Below are 21,038 nucleotides of genomic sequence, written 5' to 3'. Positions count from 1 at the left end.
GCTAATGGCTGTTCCATAATGTATGTGATGTTCAGATGTTGTGGTGGGTGAAACAGACCCAGCCCAGGATAAGGTTCTGGTTAATCTGGTTAATTCTATGAATCTCTAACTCCCAGCCAAGACCAAGACCAGGATCCAGCATAATTAGAAACACAGTGAACCTTCCCAACCCAACCCTGCTCCAGCAAGCCTCCACACCACATAAAAACAAACACACACCTGCTCTCTGGTTTTAAATTCTCCACAGCAGTGTGAGTCTGGTTGGTAGTCAGGATGGACACCTCTTCTCCATTTGGTCCTTTGGTCCTTGAAATGACCTCATACTCTGATCAAACGAGAAGCAGCAAATCCACACAACATGTTTAATTATATCTTTACAACCTCATTGATATCATACATATGTGATTTATATGTGTCTTAACGAGGCAAATATACAATTTCAAGACAGGACTCTGAGGATTTGGGTGGGGTTGACAAGGACTGGGCCAAAGAAAGTGTTGTGAAAACGTGTTGTCGCAGCGCTCTACCACCACGACATGTTCTTATTGTAAAGTTATCCTGATGGAGCACAGATGGAGTTCCAGGATGTTATTAAAAGACCCATTGTAATAGAGTCTTATGAGTCAGGACTTCACCCTTCAATAACCTAGAGAGCTTTATCAACCTCTGCGCATGTGCTCTTGCACACACACACACGTATACGCACACACACACACACACACACACACACACACACACACACACACACACACACACACACACACACACACACACACACATACATATATGCGCACACGCGTGTATACGCACACACACACACAAAATCACATATACACGCACACACACACACACACACGTATACACACACACACACACATACGCACACACACACATATATATGCGCACACATGCGGGTATACGCACACACACTCGCACAAGCACACACGTATATGCGCACACACACACACACACACATACAAACACACACTCACACACAAACCTGTGGTGTCGTTGTCAGTCTTCTCCCAATCCAGGATGATGAAGGAGGGGCATCCCTCCACGGTCACCACGGTGACGTTGGAGGGGGACAAGCGGGGGGGTGCGGTGACATTCTGCTCCACCCCCTCCTCCTCAGGGAAGAAGCTGAGGGACTTTGTTATGGAACATGGCTCGTCTGGCTTCTTGTCCGTCTTATAGAGCACATGAGGGGCTGGAAGAGACATTAAAGGGTTGCTGCTCAAACAATAATATCTTAAAAGACACAGAACTCTGTAGGATAACATATGTCATTTAGCAGACGATTTTATCCAAAGCGACTTTCAGTAATGCCGCATAGGCCTACATTTTACAAACAGGTGGTCGTGGGAATTAAACCCACTATCCGGGCATTGCTAGCGCCAAGCTCTACCAACTGAGCTACAGAGAATCACAATAGGATAAGAACCATTGAAAACATTGTAACTACAGATTTAGGTAAATGTTTTTCAGTGCACTTCTAATGTATTGTCATGTTGTTCTACATCCGGGTTACATGCAATTAATTATACATTGCATTCATTGAAATAGACCTCGAACAGCTTATGATCAGCAGTATAGTGGTATTATTGTTTACATCTCTGACATCTGTACTCCATAGACAAGAGATCTAAGTCAGCTGGAGCTCAGCCAACCATCTGGATACAGACAAGACAAATCCAAAACAACTGGCGGTAAGAGGAAGCACGAAAGGCTAATGTTCTCCAGGCTATTGTCCTCGGTGATCCTCCAGCCCCTGTCCACCGTGACTTTAGTCATGGGGGTTGTTTAAGACTGTTATGATGCATGTATCCTTACCTACGAAGCGCTTCTTGCCCAAGGCGTCCACTTCCGAAGCAGGCAGAGAGCTGAACACAGAGGAGTTGTCACCTGTCTCATTACGAGTGACTACAGAGAGATGGATGATGAGATTGAGAAACAACAAAGTGTGTGTGCATGCTATGAGAGTACTGGGATGATATGTCAACATTCCATGGCAGAACTTTGTCCTCAATCTCTGGCTCAGTCCTACAGGCAGCAACTGCTTTGGTCTCTCGCTCTCTCTCACTCTCACTCTCTCACTCTCACTCTCTCTCACACACACACTCAGGAGTAGCATGATTCAAACACACACATATATGGTCACACATAGGTACACACATTAACACACGCTGGCTAGATTTGAGGAATAGATGTCTTACTCTGGTTAGAAAGCAAATCTTTGAAACCAAACTCCATCCCCTCATTGCCCTAACAGGTTATGACAGCCTCTGGTCCCAGAACAGTGAGAAAAAATTAACCAACTGTCAGCTAAGAACTTCAAATGATATTCTTGATGTTTCAGCAGCTACGCTTGTCTTAAATTCTGTGTTAAATTGCTTAGATTATAGGCCTCACTGTGTTTCCATATTTATAGACCCACAGCGTATCTAAGGACTTTGATACTGCCCAAAAGTTGTCTGAAATGGGCCTCGAACAGGCGTCTTGCAAATGGTTTGGGAACTATCTGTCAGACAGGACATGTGTGCTTTTTGATGGTGTCAAGTCAAGTTACCTCAATACTACTAAAGGTATCCTGCAAGGGTCGATTTTGGGACCTGTCCTCCACTATTTATATAAATAATGTTGGTCTATCTGCAAAATCCTGTAACATTCATCTGTATGCAGATGACACTTATGCATGTAAATATCTGGGCTTTTGGATTGACAAAAATGTTACATTTAAAAAACATACGGATGAGCTAGTTAAAAAGCTGAGATTTAAAATAAGCTAATTTTATAGAAATATATCCTGCAGGTTGTACAGGCAACCTCCCTGCCACCTCTTAATTATGGTGACACTATTCATCAGACTGCAGCAGCAATTCTCTAAAACCCTTGGATGTTGTGGTACCATAGAAGTGTATCACTTCATTTCTCCTTTTTGTTTACAAAGCTCTTCTGCACAAGCTTCCAACATATCCCAATTCTCTGTTAAAGTATATTTGTCATTATGGGGTATTGTGTGTAGACTGACGAGGGGAAAAAATCAAGGGTTCTGATTCCTTTCCGAATGCACTATATTTTTATAGTGTATATTCTTAGAAACACAATCACTGAACCGTACTGTTCAAGGCCGGGACGATGGTTGTGGTCTTTTGTTTGGAGGGCTTAGTCGTAACCAGAGGGAAGGACTTCAAGATGGATGCCTTGTCTCCCTGCTTCAGGTCTCTGGGCTTATCTGAGGACAGGGGGGAGAAAACACAGCTCAGTCATATTAGCTACAGATACAGTTGTGGTCATCTGCTACCCAGCCAGGTGTATCTATAAGAGGTTTTCCTGCTGAAGGAAAATATATTAAATATGTGTGTTGCATAATTGTGTTGGTGTTATGTAAGAGAAGTGAGTCAGAACAACACACATACTGCACATACACACAGGCACACACATGCACACATACATACTGGCAGGTGCGCACTCACACACAGGCACTCACACACAGTTGTTGCGTTTAAAGCTGTGTGTGTATTCTTCAGAGAAGTGGTTTAAAGCTGTGTGTGTATTCTTCAGAGAAGAGCAAGGTGCTTTAGAACTTTACTGAGGGAAGGAAGAACCATCAAAATGACGACAAAATGAAGATGTCGGTGCAAAACTTGTGAAGTGTTGCTTTAACAGAAGTCAAAGTATTCAGCAGCCAAAACAGTGGTCAGTTCTGCCCTCACCCTTGTCCCCTGTTTTCCCCACCAGGTTGGGCCTCTTGTTGACAGGAAGAGAGGGACGCAGGACTGCAGGGGAGCCTGCGAAAGAGAGGCCATAGCAAGGTTAGGAACTACATATTTGGAGGCTGCTGGAGTGCACTGTTGAGAGGCATATTAATTCATAACTGAGGATGAATATTGTGCTTTTGAAAAAACAGTGGAATACTTTTCAAGAGGGATGAAGAAGAGAGAAGCCGCAGTGTCAACTGAACCACTGGAGAGGAGATGGTGATGGACAGAAGCATTGCCATACAATGGTCTTTCCTGTGGCTCAGTTGGTAGAGCATGGTGTTTGCAACACCAGGGTTGTGGGTTCGATTCCCACAGGGGGGCCAGTACAAAAAAATATATATATATTTCATGAAATGAAATGTATGCACTCACTACTGTAAGTCGCTCTGGATAAGAGCATCTGCTAAATGACTTAAATATAAAAATGTAAAATACAACAGATTGGACTTGTAAAAAAAGGATGCTGAGAATTCCTACTACATACCACAGCCATAGGCTATGAGTAACACCACATCAACTCTTAATAACCTTCAACTATAAACCTAGCTGTCACATAAAAAACACAAGAGCAGCAATCAGAAGAAACCTAAAAACCACACGAGGATTCAAAGAAATTGTCAGCAAGACCGAGGCATAGATTCAATAAGATCAAGCATTTACCGGTGATAGCCGACACATACAGTGCCTTCGGAATGTTTTCAGACCCCTTGACTTTTTCCACATTTTGTTAGGTTACAGCCTTATTCAAAGATTTATTAAATAGTGTTTTCCCACATCAATCTACACACAATACCCCATAATGAAAATGCAAAAACAGGATTTTAGAAACATTTGCAAATAGAAAAAAATGAAATATTACATTTACATAAGTATTCAGACCCTTTACTCAGTACTTTGTTGAAGCCCCTTTGGCAGCGATTACAGCCTCGAGTTTTCTTGGGTATGACGCTAAAAGCTTGGCACACCTGTATTTGGGAAGTTTCTCCCATTCTTCTCTGCAGATCCTCTCAAGCTCTGTCAGGTTGGATGGGGAGGTTCGCTGCACAGCTATTTTCAGGTCTCTCCAGAGAATTCTGATCGGGTTCAGATCCGGGCTCTGGCTGGGCCACTCAAGGATATTCAGAGACTTGTCCCGAAGCCACTCCTACGTTGTCTTGGCTGTGTGCTTAGGGTCGTTGTCCTGTTGGAAAGTGAACCTTCACCCCTTTCTGAGGTCCTGAGTGCTCTGGAGCAGGTTTTCATCAAGGATCTCTCTGTACTTTGCTCAGTTCATCTTTCCCTAGATCCTGACTAGTCTCCCAGTCCCTACGCTGAAAAACATCCCCACAGCATGATGGTGCCACCACCATGCTTCACATTATGGATGGTGCTAGGTATCCTCTAGAAGTGACACTTGGCATTCAGGCCAAAGAGTTCAATCTTGGTTTCCTCAGACCAGAAAATCTTGTTTTTGATGGTCTGAGAGTCTTTAGGTGCCTTTGGGCAAACTCCAAGTGGGCTGTCATGTGACTTTTACTGAGGAGTGGCTTCAGTATGGCCCCTCTACCATAAAGGCCAGATTGGTGGAGTGCTACAGAGATGGTTGTCCTTCTGGAAGGTTCTCCCATCTCCACAGATGAACTCTGGAGTTCTATCAGCCTGACCATCGGGTTCTTGGTCAGGAAGAGGACTTTTTAAGATTGATCGAGGCCACTGTGTTCTCGAGGACCTTCAATCCTGCAGAAATGTTTTGGTAGCCTTCCCCAGATCTGTGCCTCGACACAATCCTGTCTCGGAGCTCTACGGACAATTCCTTCAACCTCATGGCTTGGTTTTTGCTCTGACATTCACTGTCAACTGTGGGACCATATATAGACAGATGTGTGCCTTTCCAAATCCTGTCCAATCAATTAAATTTACCACAGGTGGAATCCAATCAAGTTGTAGAAACGTCTCAAGGATGATCAATGGAAACAGCATGCACCTGAGCTCAATTTCGAGTCTCATAGCAAAGTGTCTGAATACTTATGTAAATAAGGTATTTCTGTTTTAAATGTTTTATAAATTTGCACAAATGTCAAAAAAAATAGTGTGTGTAGATTGCTGAATAGGTTTTATTATTTAATCTATTTTAGAGTAAGGCTGTAACGTAACAAAATGTGTAAAAAGTCAAATGGTCTGCATACTTTCTGAAGGCACTGTAGCTGATATGTGTCGGAGGTGGAACTGCATTCAAGGTGAAACTGTAGCTGTGAAATCATTGAGCAACTGCTCTTGATTATTGCCACAAAGCCACACCGTCCCACTTCCGTTAGAAGTTCAGAACAAGAAAATGTTGTCTATTTACTGTACAAATAATTACGCTCAATTTGAAAATCATTAAACTAAATAATGAGGATTTCTATCAGACTAATCGAGTTGTTGATTACATCTCACATTCCAGTGTCCGAACTTGTAAAAAAAAAGTCTGCATGGGATTTCTCTTAATGTGACTCCGTGCAGCCAATGGCAATGTCCGCTTTAGGTATAATGCCACAGGAGCAGCTTGTGGATTTAACAGCTCTAACACAGTTCCACCTGCGACACGCCAAAACAGCCGCTATGTGGATGTCAACTAAAGCAGAGCAGATTGAATAGACCACTGAGACACCATAACATGTTATGTATGTTCTTATATATTTTACATGAAAAGCAAGAAACCTGGTCTCAATTAATCCTCTGCTACAGTCAAGCCAAAATTCTTCACAATCCCTGTATTGTTCCTATTCCAGAAACTACGAATAGGATCAAACTAAACACAACCCAGGGAATAAGGCGGACGCCAGTTCAAACTCCCGCTAAATTATGTTCTTTTAAAGTCTGTTGGAGCTTTAGCAGGCTGTGGACTGATTTTAGTGGCAAAGCTCTGTGATGAAGACTCTGGAGTATCAAACTCAGAACAGGCCACTCAGACTGAACTCAGATCTACTATTAAGCAATCCAGTTCAGGATATATTCTCCCTGATTATCTTTACTCCTGGCCAAACTGAGAGGGTTGGCAACCCTAGTTCAGGTCTCATTGAGTAAATGCACTTACTGGACGTACGTCATCTCTCCATACCATTGACTTTGATGTGGTAGACACTATCTGAGCGTGATTGTGGCAGTTCTTTGAATGCTTGGGAGACTGGTTCATTCTATTCACTGTAGCCTATGTCTATAGCTCTGACCACCCAGTGTGCAGCCCAGGGGGCCCCATGTCACATCATGTCATTTCCACTTGGCCCACTCTTATCTCAAGAGAGCTCCGACCTCAATGGGGCTACGAAGACCAGACAAGGATAAGTAGAACTTGAAGCCAAGCGTGGGAAAGTCTTGGAGAGCCACAGTGTGTGTCGCTTTCAGCCAAAGAAAATGTGGCTGTGTGTAAAACCTTGTGGCTCCTTAAATGCTTTTTTCCCAAAAAATAAAATCTACAACTTTTGTTGACTGCTCATTGGGTGATGGGGATCAGCGTTATGGGAACGTAAGGTGTGACATCATGAGGAAGCTCTGTTTATCATCCTGAACCCTGCAGCTGGCTATGGGAGAACCAGATTATTCACAACAGCCCACAAAACACTCACTGGTCTCTTTGGGTGACAAACACCTAACCGCTGCACTGTTTTACAACAGCGGTGACACACACACACATGCTCCCACGCACTTAAACACACACACACACACACACACACACACACACACACACTGTTTTGAAGTGTGAGCTTTACCAGCAGTACATTGTTGTGTGTGCTGGTTTCTGTCAGAATCCTCTGGCAAGACAGTGAAAAACACTGTGCATTAGGTTTGCCCAGAACAATATTCCCTGAGAAAATATTTTCCACTGATTTACAAAATTACTGTTATGCTTGTAGCAACATACAGTGCAACCGGAAAGCATTCAGATCTCTCTTCTTTTTCAACATTTTGTGATGTTACGACCTTATTTTATTCGTCATCAATCTACACACAATACCCCATACTGACTAAGTGAAAAAAAGGTTTTTAGACATTTTTGCAAATTTAAAAAATAAAGAAAATGAAATACCTTATTTATATACGTATTCAGACCCTTTGCTGTGAGACTCGAAATTGAACTCAGGTACATCCTGTTTCCATTGAGCATCCTTGAGAAGTTTCTACAATTTGATTGTAGTCCACCTGTGGTAAATTCGATTGTACATGATTTGAAAAGGCACACACCTGTCTATATGAGGTCCCCACAGTTGACAGTGCATGTCAGATCAAAAACCAAGCCATGAGGTGGAGGTAATTGTTCGTAGAGCTCCGAGACAGGATTGTGTCGAGACACAGATCTGGGGAAGGCTACCAAAACAAAGGAGAACCTTCCAGAAGGACAAACATCTATCCAGTAATCCACCAATCAGGCCTTTATGGTAGAGTGGCCAGACAGAAGCCACTACTCTGTAAAAGGCACATGACAGCCCACTTGGAGTTTGCCAAAAGGCACCTAAAGGACTCTCAAACCATTAGAAACTAGATTCTATGATCTGATGAAACCAAGATCGAACTCTTTGGCCTGAATGCCAAGCGTCACATCTGGAGGAAACCTGGCATCATCCCTACGGTGAAGCATGGTGGTGGCAGCATCATGTTGTGGGGATGTTTTTCAGCGGCATGGACTGGGAGAATGGTCAGGATCGAGGCAAAGATGAATAGAGCAAAGTACAGAGAGATCCTTGATGAAAACCTGGTTCAGAGCGTTCACGGCCTCAGACTGGGGCGAATGTTTACCTTCCAACAGGATAACAACCCTAAGTACACAGCCAAGACAACGCAGGAGTGGCTTCGGGACAAGTCTCTGAATGTCCTTGAGTTGCCCAGCCAGACCCTGGACTTGAACCAAGTTGGTACATCTCTGGAGAGAACTGAAAATAGCTGTGCAGCAACGCTCCCCAATAAGACCTGTAGAGAAGAATGGGAGAAACTCCCCAAATGCAGGTGTGTCAAGCTTGTCGCATCACACCTGCACTTGTCGCGTCACACCCAAGAAGACCCAAGGCTGTAATCGCTGCCAAAAATGCTTCAACAAAGTACTGAGCCTGAATACTTATGGGCCTGAATACTTAAGGGCCTGAATACTTATGTAAATGTAATATTTATGTCTAAAAACAAGTTTTTGCTTTGTCATTATGGGGTATTGTGTGTAGATTAATGAGGGAAAAATACAATTGAACAATTTTAGAATAAGGCTGTAACGTAACAAAATGTGGAAAAAGTCAAGGGGTCTGAATTTTTTCCGAATGCACTGTATACTGGAGAAACTCAAGGTCACTATCCACTCTCAAAGCAGAGGGCTCAAAACAATGTAAGGCCTATATAAACTATATAGACCACATTCACAGTTGAACAACATCAAATCAAACATGAGATGTGCAAGACATTGAGGTACAGAACACAGATATGAGCACTCCATCCAGTGTGGAATTCACCCTGAGAAACACATGCTTCAGGAGGTGGATGGGACCATAGAAATAGGAGACGGATAAGCCCAAGACAGACAGACACCACTGACAGACAGACAGACACCACTGACAGACAGACAGACAGACACCACTGACAGACAGACAGACAGACAGACAGACAGACAGACAGACAGACAGACAGACAGACAGACAGACAGACAGACAGACAGACAGACAGACAGACAGACAGACAGACACCACTGACAGACAGACAGACAGACAGACAGACAGACAGACAGACAGACAGACAGACAGACAGACAGACACCAATGATTTACCGTTTAGACACATCATAATTCACAACTACATCAATGATTTACTTTTGCAGTTCATTAGAAACCAAAAAGTGCAAATATTGGGATAACGTTGCTGTAGGGACATTCGAAATGTAATACTATTTCATTGGTATTTCAGATTGGTTTTTGTAGACAAAGTGTGTTTTTAATTCTGTAGAGCTACTTCCTGCAAGCCCTAGGGCTCCTTGATGACCTCTGAAACTCTGCCAGTTTCCCAGAAACACACACACCGGCTGAGACTGAAGCAGAAACTGAAGCCAACAACTGGTTATAGTGAAATGTAGGTGTGGACATCCATGACTGTGGTCATTTTTTGGCTTGAGATGTAACACATTTTCGAGCAAATCATGCATTGACGTCAATGGGAGATTTGTGTGAAAATTCTAACCATGCTCCCAGATATCAAGTTACTGTAAGATTCAGTCTTTTATGACCTGAACAACAGGTCTACGATCAGACTGTAGTGATACGACCAGGGGGAGGATTCTTCTTTAGTCTCAGTCATATTGACAGTCAAAACGTGGACAAACACACCAGCAGATTCAGAACCACATCAACAATAACAGGCACAACAGGCAAATGGACAGGATGCCCAATAAGAACGGACAGTCACGCGGACAAACAGACAAGCTTGCCAATCTTAGGAAAGGGAAAAGTTGTTGTGGCTTAAGCGCACGGAGGGCTTGCTGCGGGGAACATAAAACAAAATGGCGTCTCTCGGGGGAGATGGGTTAGTGGGTGAGAGACACACTGAGAGGTAACAATCATCTCTGTTTTTACCCAGTCGGTTTCCGGACCAGACTGCAGGTTTGGGAATAGCAAGACCCTTGTGGTGCTCCCCGTCGGCTGTTGGAGGGAGAAGAGGGCTCATTAAATTAAGCATGTCTGAAAACGCAGAAAACACGCTAAAGGCATGCTAGGAACACACGAGAGGACAACAACAACAAGACTAAAAGATAACATAATCTCATCTGAAAACACTGTCGCTTAAAAGTAAATGGTCAGATCAGTCTGGTGTTTGGAGTGATTTGAAACCAGTTGGCCTGTGTTCCACAGATGTATCTATCTCTCTCTTTCTCTCTCTCGCTCTCTCGCTCTCTCGCTCTCTCTCTCTCTCTCCAAAAACATTGGCAGAAATTATTAAGCCTACACATTCTCTGACCCACACTGTGAACCAAGACCACATGACACCCATATCAATTTGTGAGAGGAGAGAGAGAGAGCGAGAGAGAAAGAGAAGGTGAGACCTGAGCTAGTGTTGAGGACAGAGGAAGGAAGATAAGGAGGAGGAAGAGGAAAACATTGCTCCGTTACCCTCACGCGTGACGGAGGTGAGGGGGGAGGTGGTGTTTTTGTTCCTGGGTAGAGAGAGAGGTCTGATGCCGTTAGGGGTGGTGTAGAGAGATACGCGATCATGAGGCAACGTCGTGTTCCTGGCTGCCGTGGCAATGGCAGAGCCTATAGGAGAGCGAGGCTTGGTGGGGGTCAAAGGTCTCAGGAAGCCGGTACCTATATGAACAATGAGAGGGGCAGTAAGAGGGGTTAGAGAGAGAAGGGGTCCGATCCCATGGAGACAAGGTTCAAAGGTCATTCAGGTGAGATGGTAGGAGCCCTGGATGGAAAAACAAATGAATGAGTGAGTGGATAAATGGATGAATGAAAGATGCAGACAAGGAAAGGAAGAGTGAAGTGAAAATAATTGATGGAGATACGAAACAAAACTTTGGTTGAACTGCCCTTCTTTTCTTTTCAATGAAAGATGGATGATTTAATGCCAGTAAGACCAAACTATCCAGTGCCTGGAATGATCAGGAATGGGGTGAGTGTGGTGGAGTAAGGATGAGATGGATGGGCAAGGGTGATGGAGAGATGCAGGGGTACAGGTGTACAGTTCGTTGTAATGGGATGGTAGGAGGGAGGAAGGGTTCAGAGTGCAACACAGACAGCTTCAACCAATAGTAACAGTGTGCGGACTGATGAAAATAGTATTATGGGTAAGCTATGAGGTCATCCAATAATTGACTGATGGAGAGCAGACATGACCAATGAGAGCTTTGGGTTCATGAGGTTGGATGACAACAGAGATGGTGATAGGACAAAATGGTGTCATCGTTACCCTGAGTATTACTATTGGCCCTCTCAGTGGCGAGGGCGGGTCTTGGCAGAGGTTGTCCCACCTGATATTGGCTGGGAGCTGTGTGAGAGAGAACTTTATTTTTTATTAGAGGATTAGACGTTTGGACTCAATGATCCATTATAAATGTTTCTATTTCTCTGTTACAGCCTGAGTGGAGAGAGCAGGGTCTTTACCAGTGGGGGTCTGTAGGTTCTGGGTGACCTTAGCAGGCTGTTGGGGCTGGGCCCGAGGCTGGGCCTGAGACTGGACCTGTTGGGGTCTGGCCTGTTGGGGCTGGGCCTGAGGTTGTGCCTGAGGCTGGGCCCGAGGCTGGGCCTGAGGCTGGACCTGTTGGGGCCTGGCCTGCTGGGGCTGGGCCTGAGACTGGACCTGTTGGGGTCTGGCCTGTTGGGGTCTGGTCTGTTGGGGTCTGGCCTGTTGGGGTCTGGCCTGTTGGGGTCTGGCCTGTTGGGGTCTGGCCTGTTGGGGCTGGGCCTGAGGCTGGGACTGAGTCTCGAGCTGGGGTCTGGCCTGTTGGGGTCTGGCCTGTTGGGGCTGGGCCTGAGGCTGCGACTGAGTCTCGGGCTGGGGTCTGGCCTGTTGGGGTCTGGCCTGTTGGGGTCTGGCCTGTTGGGGCTGGGCCTGAGGCTCAGGCTGGGGTCTGGCCTGTTGGGGTCTGGCTTGTTGGGGTCTGGCTTGTTGGGGTCTGGCCTGTTGGAGCCTGCCCTGGGCCGGTCCCCTGGGTCTCTCTTCGTTACGATGGGGGTTAGGCGCAGGGGCCGTGGGAGAGGCCAGGGGAAGGGTGGGGGAGGGCAGGAGCTGGGGGGAGGCATGGGGGAGGGTGGGGGAGGATAAAGGGAGGGTGGGGGAAGCACGGGGGACGGTTGGGGAGGCACGGGGGACGGTGGGAGAGGCACGGGGGAGGGTGGGGGCGGAATGGGTGATGTCCACGGAGGGAGAGGAGGCAGATCTGATCTGGTCTGCTCGTCCTGGAGTGGGTGAGAGATGAGAGTAGAACATTGAAGCCATAGAAATATGATTTATAGAACAGACAGCACACCAAGGACAGGTCTTTGACACTGGAAAAAATAAATATTTAAATGGCTTAGGGCTTTTGAGGGCTGGTTGTGGTGTAGTTATGCAATAAACGTAATGAGGGAACAGCACATTTCCAATAAGTGTATTGTGTTTATTAAAGACATGCTCCGGTACTTTGACGACTAAGAAAGCATTTTTTTCACGCTTTGGGCTGGATGTGTCTATGTGTAGTTCATACATGCATAATATATGAGCAGAATTACTATCTTACCTCAATTAGCCACGAAATCCCTAGTTTGAAAGTGACTGTTTTTTTAAAGCTGTGCCGTGCTATTTTCCTTACATTTCCCACCACGTGGGCCAGCCCCCTAGCAATTCGAGTTCTAGCCAATGATCTTCAGCCCTTTGAATTTGAGTAACAGCTAGTAAGATGCCTGCCCAGCAATACCAATTGAGGTATGCAGGGCTGGCCCAACAGCTCAGTAGATACAGCAGAGAGAGAGAGAGAGAGATGCTGATTTCAAGTGCTAGTCGGAACGAGGGAACTCTGACATTTTCGACATGCTAACTGGTTGTAGTTATACACGTACGACGTTCAGCAAGTGAGAAATGTCAGAGTTCCCTAGTTCCGACTAGCATATGAACACTGCAATAGAGAGAGCAATGACGTGGTGCACATGTCTGCACATATGTGACGTAGTAGGCCATTTTCTGGGACAACTTTTGGCTCATGAGTGCTATTTTCAGAACTGCTGTCTAAAATATATAGAAAAGTACTTCAGGGATGATGTTGAGAATATAGTGTCCTTTTTCGGATGTTTTGCTAACACTTGTTCAAGAGGGATAACAGAAACGATAGAAAGATGTGAATAAAGAAAGGATGGAAGGGACATACAGTCAGAGTACTGTATGTATCATTCCAGGCTGTTTCACAACCAGCCGTGATTGGGAGTCCCATAGGGCGGCGCACAGTTGGCCCAGCATCGTCCGGGTTAGGGCTTGGCCGGGGTAGGCCGTCATTGTAAATAAGAATTTGTTAATAGCTGACTTGACTAGTTAAATGAAAAGTTACATTAAAAAATATATTTAAAAAATACAAATAAAAAGAGTACACTATGAGAAACAAGGACATTTTATGATAGATCTGTGAGGCTCTGCTTCTGTTGGGAAGAAAGTGGAGTCATTTTGTAGCATGACACATTACCATGCAGACTGGACTGAACACCTCCTAGACTGTAACTTACTACTTTACCATGCAGACTGGACTGAACACCTTCTAGACTGCAAAATCCTACTTTATCATACAGACTGGACAGAACACCTTCTAGACTGTGATATGCTACTTTATCACGCAGACTGGACTGAACACCTCCTAGACTGCAAAATCCTACTTTATCATACAGACTGGACAGAACACCTTCTAGACTGTGATATGCTACTTTACCACGCAGACTGGACTGAACACCTCCTAGACTGCAAAATCCTACTTTATCATACAGACTGGACAGAACACCTTCTAGACTGTGATATGCTACTTTACCATGCAGACTGGACTGAACACCTCCTAGACTGCAAAATCCTACTTTATCATACAGACTGGACTGAACACATTCTAGACTGTGATATGCTACTTTACCATGCAGACTGGACTGAACACCTTCAACGCTGGCTGAAAGCAAAGCACCATGGGTTAAAATAATGATTCTAAATGAACAGTTGTGTGTAGAATCTTTTAAAAGTATTGAAATCAACAGATGAATGAATGTGGGTTACATATGGTACAAGATGCTGATGGATGTTTGGACAGACAGCAACAAAATGAGACAAAGATTGAGGAAGAGAGAGAAAGACGATTGACTTGTTTGTGGGACGTGACTGATGAGAAACATATTGAGTGAACAAGCAACGCTTATGCAATATGCTCAAAAGTTCAAGGGTCGTTCTCACCTGGACCAACCAACCACTAGGCTAGGCCATGCTGCCGTGGCAACCTACCTCCTCCTCCATGGGGACCAATTGTCTGAGTCAGTATTTGAACTTTCAGCCATCTTCTCCTGAGATCCGGATGAGGGGCTTTCTACTTCTGTACTTAGTGCATGCCAATCTTACTCATGCAGCCAATCATTAAAGAAGATGCCTCTGAAATAGCACCCACCCACCCAGCCTTTCACTGGCTGCAGCCAAGCTGACTGACAGTTAAGCCGTCCTGTCTCGTTTGGGAGTAAAGTGTCTGTTTCTTTACCGGTTGGCTCGTTCTGCACCAGAGGCATTGTGGGTCTTGGAGTGGACAGGAAGCGCTCTCTATTGGTCAAAGTTGGGGCTGAGGAACATAACAAACTTTAAGAACAACACAAAATCTGTGGAGTGAAACGTGATGTCCTACTACAGGATATAAACTGTGAAATGGTGTCAACGCTTCCTGAGGAAAAGAAAGAGAAATGAAAAGTGTAAGATTGAAAAAGACTACAAGGTTAAGAAGGAATAAGGTCAAGAAGAATAAGGTCAAGATGGAATAAGGTCAAGAAGGAAAGAGCATAGGACATAGTTGTATGGCTCATTACCGAAGGTGGTCCTTGGAGACATAGGGGTCTTGAAGAGGGTTCTGCCCTGGCTCCTGTTATGGACAGCTAAACAGAAGGAGGGGACAAACATCAACAGCTATCATCACTTTGCCAGCATGGAGTTTCCCAGTGTGGATGCTGTGAGTGGCAATTACATTCCCAATGTACTGGCTATGTTCAGTGTATTAACGTGCAGTATGTATGAATTCAGTGTATTATCGTGCAGTATGTATGGGCTCAGTGTATTACAGTGCAGTATGTATGGGCTCAGTGTATTACAGTGCAGTATATATGGGCTCAGTGTATTACAGTGCAGATTGTATGGGTTCAGTGTATTACAGTGCAGGTTGTATGGGCTCAGTGTATTACAGTGCAGGTTGAATGGGTTCAGTGTATTACAGTGCAGGTTGAATGGGTTCAGTGTATTACAGTGCAGATTGTATGGGTTCAATTGTATTACAGTGCAGTATGTATAGGTTCTGTGTATTACAGTGCAGTATGTATAGGTTCTGTGTATTACAGTGCAGTATGTATGGGTTCAGTGTATTACAGTGCAGTATGTATGGGTTCAGTGTATTACAGTGCAGTATGTATGGGTTCAGTGTATTACAGTGCAGGTTGAATGGGTTCAGTGTATTACAGTGCAGTATGTATGGGTTCAATTGTATTACAGTGCAGTATGTATAGGTTCTGTGTATTACAGTGCAGTATGTATAGGTTCTGTGTATTACAGTGCAGTATGTATGGGTTCAGTGTATTACAGTGCAGTATGTATGGGCTCAGTGTATTACAGTGCAGTATGTATGAGTTCAGTGTAATACAGTGCAGGTTGTATGGGTTCAGTGTAATACAGTGCAGTATGTATGGGCTCAGTTTATTACAGTGCAGATTGTATGGCCTGAGTTAAGTACAGTAGGCCTGTTTCACAAAGATTATAAAAAAATAATTGACAGCCCTAGCAAGCATGTATCTTGCTGATCACATTGTCATAACCATGATAGGCGACATGTGTGTACAGTAGACAGGTACACAGTGGCTGTCATCTTCTCTGGTCACCTGTGATAAACCCTGTGGTTATCAGAAGGAAGATTAGGAGACTATATCATTGAATTAATGATGATGAGGTCCTGTCTGCAGAGTCATAATTCAGACGTTCTGTTTAAATTCTTCCAGTGCTGGTTCCTCAGAACAGGGTTCAGTAAGGTGGTGGGACAGACGTTTTGGAAGGGAGGGTGAAAAATCATCATGTCCTGTTAAGTCTTTGCCGCAGTGTAAAACCAGGACTCAGTGGGTTTGACCAAACCAGGAGCGCATGTGTACAGTATGTGCATGCGTGTGTAAGTGTCTGTGTGTATGTCTGTCTGTTGGCTTACCGTGACGAGGAGGGAAGAAGGACAGTGGCACGTTGTCCGTTTTCTGTTAGGAGAGGGAAAGAAAGAGCGAGATGGGGGAAAGAAAGATGGGGCAGAGAGAGAGGGAAGGGGTGGAGACAGCGAGATCTCCATGATACTGTAGCCTATGGTCATTGGATGTGACACAACAATGAGAAGATGAAGAGCTACCTACTTCATCTATTCACTTCACTCAATCCAGTCAGTGTCTGTCAATTTTCAATTCAAGGGACTTTATTGGCATAGGAAACATATATTAACATTGCCGAAGCAAGTGAGGTAGATAATATAGAAAAGTGAAATAAACTATAAAAATGAACAGTAAACATTACACTCACAGAAGTTCCAAAAGAATAAAGACATTACAAATGTCATATTATGTATATATACAGTGTAACGAAGTACAAAAGGGAAAATAAATAAGCATAAATATGGGTTGCATTTACAATGGTGTTTGTTTTCAAATTCTTTGTGGATCTGTGTAATCTGAGGGAAATATATGTCTCTAATATGGTCATACATTGGGCAGAAGGTTAGGAAGTGCAGCTCAGTTTCCACCTCATTTGTGGGCAGTGTGCACATAGCATGTCTTCTCTTGAGAGCCAGGTCTGCCTACGGCAGCTTTTCTCAATAGCAAGGCTATGCTCACAGAGTCTGTACATAGTCAAAGCTTTCCTTAAATTTGGGTCAGTCACAGTGGTCAGGTATTCTGCCACTGTGTACTCTCTGTTTAGGGCCAAATAGCATTCTAGTTTGCTCTGTGTTTTGGTTAATTCTTTCCAATGTGTCAAGTAATTATATTTTTGTTTTCTCATGATTTGGTTGGTTCTAATTGTGCTGCTGTCCTGGGGCTCTGTGTGGTGTGTATGTCTCTCTCATATTCTCTATCCATGTATCTTCACTCTCTCTTTCTGTTACATGGCACCTTGCCCTCTTCACTGTGTCTTATCTGTAATCTCTCCGGCGGGAAGCTGGTTATTCCAACTTTCCCTCATGAAGTGCCAGGGTTGAGGCTAATGCTGGTCAGCTGTGCAGCTGCATAAGAGTGGGGCCGGGGACAAACGACAGAGGCACACAGTCCAGTCACCGAGCACGGCCAGTCACCGAGCACGGCCAGTCACCGAGCACGGCCAGTCACCGAGCACGGCCAGTCACCGAGCACGGCCAGTCACCGAGCACGGCCAGTCACCGAGCACGGCCAGTCACCGAGCACGTCCAGTCACCGAGCACGGCCAGTCACCGAGCACGGCCAGTCACCGAGCACGGCCAGTCACCGAGCACGGCCAGTCACCGAGCACGGCCAGTCACCGAGGCCAGAAACTCAAGGCCAACACTTCTCTTTTCTCTACTCTCTTCTCCCCTCCACATCTTTCCAAACTTGTTTCCCACCAGCTCGGGTTTGATCTCCTCTCCTCTCCTCTCCTCTCCTCTCCTCTCCTCTCCTCTCCTCTCCTCTCCTCTCCTCTTCTCTTCTCTTCTCTTCTCTTCTGCTGTTTTCTGCTCTCCTCTCCTTTCCTCACCTCTCCTCTCCTCTCCTCTCCTCTCCTCTCCTCTCCTCTCCTCTCCTCTCCTCTCCTCTCCTCTCCTCTTCTCTTCTCTTCTCTTCTCTTCTCTTCTGCTGTTTTCTCCTCTCCTTTCCTCACCTCTCCTCTCCTCTCCTCTCCTCTCCTCTCCTCTCCTCTCCTCTCCTCTCCTCTCCTCTCCTCTTCCTCTTCTCTTCTCTTCTGCTGTTTCTGCTCTCCTCTCCTCTCCTTTCTCCTCTCCTCTCCTCTCCTCCTCTCCTCTCCTCTCCTCTCCTCTCCTCTCCTCTCCTCTCCTCTCCTCTCCTCTCCTCTCCTCTCCTCTCCTCTCCTCTCCTCTCCTCTCCTCTCCTCTTCTCTTCTCTTCTCTTCTGCTGTTTTCTGCTCTCCTCACCTCTCCTCTCCTCTCCTCTCCTCTCCTCTCCTCTCCTCTCCTCTCCTCTCCTCTCCTCTCCTCTCCTCTCCTCTCCTCTCCTCTCCTCTCCTCTCCTCTCCTCTTCTCTCCTCTCCTCTCCTCTTCTCTTCTCTTCTCTTCTGCTGTTTTCTGCTCTCCTCTCCTCTCCTTTCCTCACCTCTCCTCTCCTCTCCTCTCCTCTCCTCTTCTCTCCTCTTCTCTTCTCTTCTCTTCTCTTCTGCTGTTTTCTGCTCTCCTCTCCTTTCCTCACCTCTCATGTCCACTTCTCTGCTCTCCTTTGCTCTCTTCAGTAATACATGTGCTAGCTGGCTATGGTCTTCTCTACTGGTCTTGGCCAGCTATGGCTAGCTACTTGTTTCGCTATTTCCACTAAGGAGCAGGACAGAAAGAAAGAAGCTCCAAGCATCCCTTACATTACACTGTAGACTTACTAAAGACAGACTAGAGCACACTACAGACTAGAGTATACTACAGACTAGATCACACTACAGACAAGAGTACACTACAGACTAGAGTACACTACAGATTAGATCACACTACAGACTAGAGCACACTACAGACTAGAGCACACTACAGACTAGAGCACACTACAGACTAGAGTACACTACAGACTAGAGTACACTACAGACTAGAGCACACTACAGACTGTATCACACTACAGACTAGAGTACACTACAGACAAGAGCACACTACAGACTAGAGCACACTACAGATTAGATCACACTACAGACTAGAGCACACTACAGACTAGATCACACTACAGACTAGAGCACCCTACAGACTAGAGTACACTACAGACTAGAGTACACTACAGACTAGAGTACACTACAGACTAGAGCACACTACAGACTGTATCACACTACAGACTAGAGTACACTACAGACAAGAGCACACTACAGACTAGAGCACACTACAGACTAGATCACACTACAGACTAGAGCACACTACAGACTAGATCACACTACAGACTGTATCACACGACAGACTAGAGCACACGACAGACTAGAGCACACTACAGACTGTATCACACTACAGACTAGAGCACACTACAGACTAGAGCACACTACAGACTAGATCACACTACAGACTAGAGCACACTACAGACTAGATCACACTACAGACTGGATCACACTACAGACTGTATCACACTACAGACTAGATCACACTACAGACTAGAGCACACTACAGACTAGAGCACACTACAGACTAGAGCACACTACAGACTAGAGCACACTACAGACTTACGAAGGTAAATCACCAATGTTGTACAGAACACTCACCACAGACACAGGGCACATTCATTAGCAGGAGTAATACATGCAGGACGTACCACCGGCATCAGAGGGGTCCTTGGTCTGAAAGGTTTCTGGATGGCCTTCTCTGAAAACACAACCACAACACAAAAAGAATGAACAGCTGGAACTAATAACACGTTACTAGTACTGGACCGCAAGGAATATATACAGTTGAAGTCGGAAGTTTACATACACTTAGGTTGGAGTCCTTAAAACTCGTAATTCAACCACTCCACAAATTTCTTGTTAACAAACTATAGTTTTGGCAAGTCGCTTAGGACATCTACTTTGTGCATGGCACAAGTAATTTTTCCAACAATTGTTTACAGACAGATTATTTCACTTATAATTCACTGTAGCACAATTCCAGTGGGTCAGAAGTTTACATACACTAATTTGACTGTGCCTTTAAACAGCTTAGAAAATTCCAGAAAATGACGTCATGGCTTTAGAAGCTTCTGATAGGCTAATTGACATAATTTGAGTCAATTGGAGGTGTACCTGTGGATGTATTTCTAGGCCTACCTTCAAACTCAGTGCCTCTTTGCTTGACATCATGGGAAAATCAAAAGAGAATCAGCCAATACGTCAGAAAGAAATTCTAGACCTCCACAAGTCTGGTTCATCCTTGGGAGCAATTTCCAAATGCCTGAAGGTAGCAAGTTCATCTGTACAAACAATAGTACGCAAGTATAAACACCATGGGACCACGCAGCCATCATACCGCTCAGGAAGGAGACGCGTTCTGTCTCCTAGAGATGAACGTACTTTGGTACGAAAAGTGCAAATCAATCCCAGAACAACAGCAAAGGACCTTGTGAAGATGCTGGAGGAAACAGGTAGAAAAGTATCTATATCCACAGTAAAACGAGTTCTATATCGACAAAACCTGAAAGGTCATTCAGCAAGGAAGAAGCCACTGCTCCAAAACCGCCATAAAAAAGCCAGACTATGGTGTGCAACTGCACATGGGGACAAAGATCGTACTTTTTGGAGAAATGTCCTCTGGTCTGATGAAACAAAAATAGAACTGTTTGGCCATAATGACCATCGTTATGTTTGGAGGAAAAAGGGGGAGGCTTGCAAGCCCAAGAACACATCCCAACCGTGAAGCACAGGGGTGGCAGCATCATGTTGTGGGGGTGCTTTGCTGCAGGAG

The 21,038-nt window shown here is 45.0% G+C and overlaps 1 protein-coding gene across 2 annotated transcripts in view; it reads right to left on the bottom strand.

Moving 5' to 3' along the window:
• LOC115161225 (target of Nesh-SH3) overlaps window positions 1-21,038 on the bottom strand; it is a 44,387-nt gene that overhangs the window by 10,086 nt on the left and 13,263 nt on the right. Inside the window, exons 6-16 of one of the 2 annotated variants that reach the window (XM_029712029.1) lie at window positions 19,915-19,964; window positions 16,632-16,674; window positions 15,259-15,324; window positions 14,940-15,017; window positions 10,858-11,052; window positions 10,324-10,389; window positions 3,717-3,791; window positions 3,122-3,235; window positions 1,834-1,923; window positions 1,001-1,210; window positions 220-325 (exon numbers count right to left, since the gene is read on the bottom strand). In XM_029712029.1, the coding sequence (XP_029567889.1) occupies window positions 220-325; window positions 1,001-1,210; window positions 1,834-1,923; window positions 3,122-3,235; window positions 3,717-3,791; window positions 10,324-10,389; window positions 10,858-11,052; window positions 14,940-15,017; window positions 15,259-15,324; window positions 16,632-16,674; window positions 19,915-19,964 (1,093 nt within the window). The remainder of the gene's footprint in view (window positions 1-219; window positions 326-1,000; window positions 1,211-1,833; window positions 1,924-3,121; window positions 3,236-3,716; window positions 3,792-10,323; window positions 10,390-10,857; window positions 11,053-14,939; window positions 15,018-15,258; window positions 15,325-16,631; window positions 16,675-19,914; window positions 19,965-21,038) is intronic. The other variant, XM_029712030.1, reaches the window with a different exon arrangement.

The sequence above is a fragment of the Salmo trutta genome, chromosome 24 (assembly GCF_901001165.1).
Source record: "Salmo trutta chromosome 24, fSalTru1.1, whole genome shotgun sequence".
NCBI lineage: Eukaryota > Metazoa > Chordata > Actinopteri > Salmoniformes > Salmonidae > Salmo > Salmo trutta.
Note: the sequence above shows the minus strand (reverse complement) of the source record. Positions and strands in the feature narration are given on the sequence as shown.